The 9319-nt window shown below is 32.6% G+C and overlaps 1 protein-coding gene across 1 annotated transcript; it reads left to right on the top strand.

Annotated features, from left to right (window-relative positions):
• The first annotated feature begins 7306 nt into the window (after positions 1-7306).
• Positions 7307-8787, top strand: LOC140783421 (B-box zinc finger protein 21-like). Its single transcript, XM_073130312.1, has 3 exons — positions 7307-7757; positions 7834-8190; positions 8284-8787. The coding sequence occupies exons 1-3, from the start codon at positions 7563-7565 to the stop codon at positions 8401-8403; spliced, it is 672 nt and encodes a 223-aa protein (XP_072986413.1). The 5' UTR covers positions 7307-7562; the 3' UTR covers positions 8404-8787.
• Positions 8788-9319: the final 532 nt, after the last annotated feature.

Below are 9319 nucleotides of genomic sequence, written 5' to 3' on the forward strand. Positions count from 1 at the left end.
AAAAATTAATGTTCAGATCTAGCTGTAATATAATTTTTTGTTAGGAAAACTTATATTTCTATAAATATTTCTCAATCACCAAACGCTTAAGCCATCAGTTGTGCAAAGATACAATCTCGTTTTAAATCTTTGGCATTTTTATTTATGATCATCAAATTTTAATATAAACTTTTTATAGATCTTGCAAACAAACAATGGATTTGAAATCTCTGAATTAGAGTACATGGTATTCGTCCGATAGTACATTTTGCTTATCTTTAGAGGGTTTTTGACCAAACTAGTCATAATTTAAATTTTTTCTACTGTACTACTTTAAATTTATCACCGAATGTTATTCTACCGATCAACAATTTTTCTCTAGGTAAAAACACTTAATAGTTTTGTTATGACTACAGTAAATTAGACCAAATTTAATATTAAATTTGAGTGAAATTTTATTTTGATAAAAAATATAAAATAGGTCTAGTTGATAAAACTCTATATTTATATGCCAAAAAGTTGCGAAGAGAGAAATTAATAGCACTTGCCTATGAATATGACTCCACTATCGCTCCTACTCCTCCGAAAGCCGGCAAATTAGGATGCTAACCTATTGGTCACCACCTGGACATTTAAAGTTCAACACTAGGGTATCATACTCGACTTTGTCTTGCGTTCCTCGTCGAGCTCCCTAATTATAGCCGATAGTCACTTCAATAAGTACCAATCACTGTTAGCTATGAAAAATATTACCCTTAGAGAAGGCATGCTTGCTATTCAAGGCTCAAAAATCTCTTATCGGGAAATTGAAATAGATTCACTATTATTAGTTGACATCCTCAAAGTATCAATGCTTGCCTCCCGGACACTCCTATAGCTAATAGATGACTGTAATTTGCTTCTTTTTTGTATTCTAGTACACACTTTTGAGCATACTAACCATAAAATTAACCAAACTGTGGATTGGGTTGCAAATACGAGTAGACATGCAGGCTATGGATGCACCTCCAACCTTTGATGCTATGGGTATCACTTTAGTCGTGAGCACATAGCCCAAGTCATGCTAATTTGCACAAATTATAATGGGAGGAGATAAGTTTATCAAGCCTTATTATTTATTAATCACTGAGTTAAATAAACTAAAAGAGAAAAAAGAAGAAAAATAATAAATTTTACTATCGAAGAGCTAACATAACCATCATGCCGGGCCCCTTTCTAGGCCACCTTCTAATTATCTTGTTGCTGTAACAAATATATACTTTCCTTAATTACTTGGGCCACAGTGTAGGCCTACAGGAGAAACTGGGCTATAAGCATTAGTCCCTTTTTAAAAATTTAAGGATCCCAAATATCACATAGCTAAAAATCACTCTTGTTCGATGGAGACAGAGAATAGGAGAAAAGAGAAGTAGAGAAAATAACTATATTTCATCTCACTTGGATATAATCGAAAGAATATTAATCTAATATTTAAATTTTTAAATAAACCAGCATGGTTGTACTATCTATAAAATTACTCTTTAAAATAAATAAAAATAACACAAATAAGCTATAATATCTGACACAAGTTACAATATTTAATTATTTTCATTTAAATCTGTCAGTAAAATTCTAAAATGTCAAATAAATAGTATAATAAAATATGAGCATATTTAAAATACTAAAATTTAAAAATAATATATATATATATATATATATTTTTTTTTTCTTTTCTTTTTTTAGGTAATCGTATAAGTTAACATTTGCTTATCATGCATAGAACATATCAAACATTTTTTGGGTAATTTAGAATGTAGCAAATTTACTAAAGGTACTACTTAATAGGAGACTAATTTCTGCTTTATTGGGCTGCCTTAAGGGAACTGGCCCATTCGTAGTAGTTATTGGACCTTAAGAAGAGCAAAAATTAACCCTTTATATAATTGGAGTCGAAATTATAACCTCTTTCGTCGTAAAAATTAACACCTACCAACTCTACTACTAGAGTTGTTGGTAACGTAGGTGCGAGTTTGGTGTTAAAACTTTTTGCTTGTTAAGTGCCAACTAATAAAGTTAGCCAATCTAATCAGCAGACATATGAATCTAAATAAAAATAAATGTCAATTGAGAGGAAAAGGACAAAGTTCAACTTTCCCTCCTATTCTGGAAGTGTGAAGACTTCCAGGCTTCCAGCTACGCACAATAATAACTCCAAACATTAAAATATTTCGAAATTGCACCAAATCTACTTCATCAATATTTTTTGAAGAAAAAAAAAAAGACTTCACCACCTTCCCCGTTATTGTACTGGAAATATAAAAAGTTTGAAGAATAAATGAATAATGCTTCTATATTATATTCCCAACCTGCTAATAAAATGCAAAGTTCCCAACTTTCAATAGAGCATAGTATAAAGGAAAATTTCTATTTCAACCCCTCGTTTTTTCTTAATATTAAATAAATTATTTTTATATTATTATTGTATAAAGTACCTTCCCTATTAGTTCTTTAGGGTGACTAGCTAGTCTAGAGTTAACAAACTGTGATGTCTTTCTTCTCTAGTAGCAGAGGAGTTGATTGGCAGGTAAAATATTTTTTTTCTCAAGTATTTGTTATGAATCGGCTTGATTATATTCGTAGCTATTGAGATTCAAGTCTGCACGGGATTTGGGATCCGTGAGTGGAGGCACGGATTTCTAGGTATAAGATAGAGGTGATGATGGAGTGGAGGCCGAGTAGTTGATGGAGTTGGCTCGGCAATTGATGATGGTGGTGGTGGTTTACCGATGCAGATGTGATAAATGATTGAAGGCTATGATTGGCCTACAACTGTGATAAAAAATCGTACAGGAGGTAATAGAGACAATTAAGATAAAGAGACGAAGTGGGAGGAGTAGGTTTGCCCTACGAGACTAAAGAGTGATCGACAGCAAATAGAAATTAGAAACTAGACGAGACCGTGCCAACGAAAGAGGTGGTGCTAGTTGGTAAAGAAGGAGGAGAGAGAGATGTAAAGGACAGTGGCCTAGTTGAAAGAGATCCAGAGCAAAAGGCATATTTAAGATTAAAGTCATAAGGTCTATTTGTAGAGATAAATCAAAAGGTCTTAAATAAATTTAACTAAATTAGTTTTTCTTATCTTCTCAGATTAATTATTGGTTTCGCCGTAAATAGATTTCGAATCCGAAGAAGTTATTAACACAAAAGTTGTACATGTGAATGTTAGAGATCTTATCCAACTAATTTGATATCATTTAAAAATCGATAGAATATTTTACAAATATTTTTCGAAACCGCGGCAGAGTTGAATTTAGCTCATTAAATAAAATCCTAACCTACTAAGGCTCTAACTAAACTAAGTAGCCAAATAAGATAATTAGACTCAATCCATTAAGTCCAATGTCTCCACGATGTGATCCGATTTAACCGATATTATATTATTTAGTTACAAACTAAAATAATGGTATGATAATTATTTTTAATATGACATCAAATTAAGATAAATGTATAAGTAATAAGTGGAAATTAACCGGAACTTAGCTTAAAATTAGGGGACGAGAATTGCAGATTAAAAACCTTATAGGCATTTAACATCATATTTATATAGAGCTGGTCAGAATAGTCCAAACTGGAAAACGTTCATAAGCATCCATGCATTTTTAATGTACTTTCCTCTTTTTTCTAATTTCAAGTTGAGAAATGGATGATTTTAAAAATTGCAACTGGAAATCTAATATTCCCATTTGGTTGGCTTACTCATACTGTGACGCTTTCGAACATTAATTTTTTTTCTTATCCCAAGTTGAGAAATAATTATTATGATTCTTTTTTTAACGGTATTTTAGTAAATATACATGTTAAGTGAAATTTGAAATTAATTAAAATTTCAGGACTAGGTCTTGTTTATCCAACATATGAATTATATTAGTCAAGTAGGTAGGTTATTTGAATACTAATATAATAAATTGAATCCTTAGATTTCTATGTCAGATGATCTGTGCGAGAATCTAAGCCCACTGTTGAATGCATGTCAACGTATTGTTAGTCATAGAATATGCACAATTAATATATTGTTGGCGCATTCAACGGTGGATCCTGAACTAGTCCATCCTAGCTTAGCCCTCGTCAAATTCCAATATAAATTATCTTTAAGTCAAAACACACGACGAATTTAGCCGCTAATTCTTTTCACGCGTTCAATTTCCTTTCAAACTTAAATATAAATCTACGTGAGTTTTATCGTGTCGGATCTAGCTTAGCAAAACTGTTGAATTAGTCATCCATGTTTTAATATAATTTTTTTTATTAATGACTAATGTAAAAATTTTAAAATTACTAAATTTTGTTTAAAAATATATTGTATCTTAGATAAATGATTCAATAAAAATTACTAATTTTTCTCTCTCCTAATCTAATAGTTAAGATTAAATAATACTAAATAAAATTAACATGAAATACTGATCACCATTTTAAATTGTAATGAGTTTTATTTCTCTTTTTTAGTTGTCTATTTTTTCATAAATACTTGTTTAAATTTATCCACATATTCTACTCTTACGAAGAAAACAGTTATAAAAATAAGTAATAAAAAATACTTAAATTTTAGTTTACTTATCGATTAATCTAATCCACGTATAAAATTTATTTTAAACAACTAATTGGTTAATGAAATCATTTCTCGTCTCTGATACCTCCTGAGAAGTATGGAACAAGGATTCCAATGGAGGATAAATTTATAATAATAAAAAATAGCGCATAGTGGGTGACAGGTGTATGGATGGGACGTTTTGGCGCTGCTTGACTCCGAATCCCGAGGATTTTCATCTCCGATTGCAACAAAATCGACCTTTTTCCCTCTCTCTGTCTCTCATCATCATATCTCATCCTTCATTATAAATATAAATATATGTATATATATATAGTACCGATATTTTATGAACCACCTGTTGATTCCCATGTCGATATCTATTTTATATATATATATGCAACTTGGGCCTTGGCATGTCAAAACATAATGAGCATAATTTACATGTCATCCGTAATAATTGAATGTTTAATTTATTATATTACACGTCAGGTGTGCTAACACATCAGTAAGTTTAAAAATAAAAAATAAAAAATAAAAAATTCATTCTCGTTATTTCACCATCTGGACCCGCTTTTATACTAACAAATGATTTCATATGTATTAAGTTTAATTAAATGAGAATATAATACAATAGATAATAAAAATAAATATAATTTATATCTAATTTTTAAACATATTTCCTAGTTTCTTAAAAAAAAGAACTAAAAATCTATTTTATATGAAACTAGAAAAACAGTAATGCCATTAATTTTATCATTTTTATCTCGTAATTTAACTATCACAATTAAACACCGTCTTATTCTACAGTTTTTTTTTTATCTCGTATATAATTTTATTTCAGAATAAATCCCTACTTTATCTCAATTTATTTTTTCTCCTTAATGGGTGACCAAACGGTATTACTCCACCATAAATGAAAGAGGCTATCTAGGTAGATCCATAACTTTTTTTTGGTTGATTTAGGATTTATAGTTAGCAAGCTTGATCTCGGAGAAAAAATAATTTAAAAAATATCAATTATATATATATATATATTGGGTGTCTTTATTGTGGCTCCCCTAGTTAATACCCAATGCCCATGCCCATATGCCCACTTGTTGACCCCATTCATGGACAACTTAATTGAATTTTTCATAATAAGTTGTGCGGATCTATAGTATCCCATTTCAATAAATGAGTAAAATATAAAACAAAATACTCATATTTATATAAGTTTTTTCCTTAAAAAATACTTAGAATTGTTATTAACTATAACTATTTTGCGTAAAACTTGTTATCGGCTAACGCGAATTTAGTGATGGAGGAAAATAGTGATACTATTATTCTCGGATAGTAGGTTTGAAATCTTTTAATAGGACATGCAAAGATTTAGCTTTCAACTAATAGTGTCATGGTTTAAGTCGTTGGAAGGAAACAATTGAATAATAGTGAATGGTATTTTAGTCGTTGTCCTTACATCGTTGCTTAGATTCAAAATTAGAAATATATATATATATATATATATATATACTTTTTTACTATCTCTACAATTTCACAGGCGATTGGTTTTATATGCAAATGTAATGATAGAGGAAAGTAGTGATTCGAAGTTATCTTTTTCTATATTCTAGATTAAAATTATTTTAATTTTGTAATTAAACATCAAATTATCTCTACTCTAATTAAAATTTTTTATTTAAATTATTTCACATATAAATCTAATAATAATATTATTATTATTTTATTTATCTACAGTTATTCGAACAAACAAAATATCCTCTATATATCTAGTCTCGGTATTCCAAAGTTTAGTACTTGTGTTACTATTAGACCATGTGGTTCCTTGATGGTGTCCTATAATATTGCTTGAGATCAACTTGCACTTTAGAGAGTTCACAATCCACACTTCTCGGCACTTGTGCCTCGGAAGATCAACAATTTTTACTTTCATCGTGCGATAATTGAAAGGTCTCACGTCGAATCATAGACTAAAAATATGAGATAAATTATTTATATATAACCATTTAGTAAAAAAATTATTAAATATTAAAGTCATTATTTGATTGATAGAATGACATAGAATCCCTAAAATAAGGTATCGTTTATAAATAAATATTATCTTTATTTGGTGTTTCAACGGATATCCAAGTGATAGAGTACAAAAAACAGTAAGGATAGAAGAATATTTGTATATTGTTTTAAATGCATTAGTTGGGAGTTAAAGCATAGTTGATTATCTAACATAATGGGTGGTAATGACATATAACAACTAATGTGTTTCCAGGACCCTGCTTGAAAAATTAGACTGAAAAATAAAAGTTTGACTCATCCTTGATTTGAAATTATTTAATTAGGAATATATGCTTATAATTAATCCCTAATCCTTAATGCAAAAGCATTTAAAATACCATCATTATTAAGAACCCTTTCAAATCTTACTACCAATCCAGAAAGTGGTCCAAGAAATCAACGTCAGAAAAAATAAAGGGAAAAGAAAAGATAAAATGAAAGACTTCTTTGGATGACACAAAGTTCACGCTACTTTATTTTCAAAGGGAACCACAGTGTTTTTTTTTTCCAAGCCAAGTGCGAAAATGTCTATTAGATTTATCTCATTTTCTTATCAAATTAACTTTTTTCATGTAGATTATAAAAAATAATATGACAAAAGGTGAGATAAGAAATGCACTCTTTCGATGCAGCAAACTCCTGCAGTCTGGGCTGCAGACGACCGACCTCAACGCCGGAAACGCAATTAAGTCGGCAATTCGATGAGAGAGAGGGAGAGATCTTATCTTTCTCACTTCGTTTTCACCTCTCACCTTCATTAATTTCACTTTACTATGTCACTCGAATTAGATCATAAACGCAATTCCAACCCCCCCTACTATATTCCAACTACCTACAGGACTCTTAGCTCATTACACCAATATAAACACATCCCCACCTTTACGCCTACTCTTTATCTCATTTTGAATCAAAAGAAGAAGAAGAAGAAGACTGAGAAGAAGCTAGAAATAAAAAGACATCCATATACATGAAGGTCCAATGCGACTTCTGCTACGCGGAGACGGCCTCCGTTTTCTGCTGCGCCGACGAGGCCGCGCTCTGCGACGGTTGCGACCGTCGCATCCACCGTGCCAATAAGTTGGCCGGCAGGCACCGACGCTTCTCTCTCATCCACCCGTCCGACTGCTCGATGCAATCGACACCTCTTTGCGACATATGTCAGGTTAGCGTCGGAATATAGAAAGATTATATATCAAAATAAAAAGGAAGGTTTAATCTATAATTTGTATAATATTTAGGAGAAGAGAGGATTCCTGTTTTGCCAAGAAGACCGCGCTATCCTCTGCAGGGATTGCGACCTGTCTATCCACACCGCGAGTGATCTGACCATGAAGCACAATAGATACCTTCTCACGGGTATCAAGCTCTCTTCGACTCCGATCGTCTCAACCTCCATGTCCATAGAGGTTGAGGAGGTCGACAAGATTAAGCATGAGAAAGAGGTGATCGTGGAGGAGGAGGCCACTAGCTCAGTCACGGCCGTGAGCAACAGCAGTAGCATCTCCGAATACCTGACCAAGATGCTGCCCGGATGGCACGTGGAGGACTTCTTGATTGATGACGCCGCAGCCACCGCCGCCAATGGATTCTATCAGGTTGGTCTTATCAACTGCCGTCATACTTTTATTGGGCTTCTTTCAAATTGGAGTGGAAGTAATTTTGATCGGTGTTTTGTAATCATTAAACAGGGCGAAGTGAACACCAGTGGCTTATCTCAAGGATTCCCGATCTGGGTCCCTCAAGTTCCTCAGATCCACAACGAGTGGAAGAGTAACAAGAAATCCAGGGCTTCCTTTTGCTACTGGTGAAGGATTTGGCCTCTTTTTTTTTCGATTTTACTATGGAAGATGTGGAAGTTATTAGCTGTTGGAGCTCAATATGTTTCTCTTTTGCGCTTCGATATCATCCAGAAGCGTTTCCCTTTTTGGGTCCTCTGTTTTCCTCTCATTTTAACTTAGGTGGGAGAGAATTAGAGCACCTTTATCATTGATTGTAATTTGCTCCTCTAGATTAATCGACTGTGGTATGATCAAGACTTCCTTCGTTCCTTTGGCGCTTGCTTTCCCAGGTTATGAAGGAATGGGAAAAGGGGAAAAAGGTCTTGGTTGGAATCATACCCATTTGCTATCTTCCATAAGTAATTTGTAATATTATTCTGTTGAAAAGAAAGTATGCTATTGTTATGGTTAAAAGCATTAAACCTGGTCAAACTCCACTTCGAAGAACAGTTTATCACCGAATCATTTTAGATCTCAAGCCTGGGCAAATTCCAGGCTGAAGACAAAAGTGGTCCTAAGATGAATCCTCTCCAGCTTTTGGTTTGGTGTGGTAGGTGACCTTATCGGATCCGATTCATTTAATTGAATGAGTCCAAGTCAGAGCGAGAACGAGCCAAGACCTTATTAGATAATTATTCCGCTACAACCATCGATTTTGCAATTTATCACCTCTCATGTCAAAGTCCCGGGTGGTAGCCTAGACGGGGAATAAACATTAACATATCTTCGATTTCTGCTGTTGCAAAAAATAATGCTACAGTAGAATAAACATGAACATATCAGGAAAGCAAAACAATTTTGAATAGCTATAACTAAGTACCATTTTATCTTCTTTTCTCTAACCACGCACAGCCAACAACTGTGTTCAGAGGAAAATTCACTCATAAAAGAGAAAATGACCTAACAAATAATAAACTAGTAATATATAAAAGACTGACCAACCTTG

Source organism: Typha latifolia, chromosome 3, assembly GCF_019914945.1.
Source record: "Typha latifolia isolate L0001 chromosome 3, TyphaL0001v2, whole genome shotgun sequence".
Lineage (NCBI taxonomy): Eukaryota > Viridiplantae > Streptophyta > Magnoliopsida > Poales > Typhaceae > Typha > Typha latifolia.

Coding starts and splice junctions, on each gene's coding strand:
- LOC140783421 (XM_073130312.1), top strand. CDS start 7,563: ATGAAGGTCCAATGCGACTTCTGCTACGCGGAGACGGCCTCCGTTTTC. Junction 7,758..7,833: donor CTCTTTGCGACATATGTCAG/GTTAGCGTCGGA, acceptor TATAATATTTAG/GAGAAGAGAGGATTCCTGTT. Junction 8,191..8,283: donor CCGCCAATGGATTCTATCAG/GTTGGTCTTATC, acceptor ATCATTAAACAG/GGCGAAGTGAACACCAGTGG.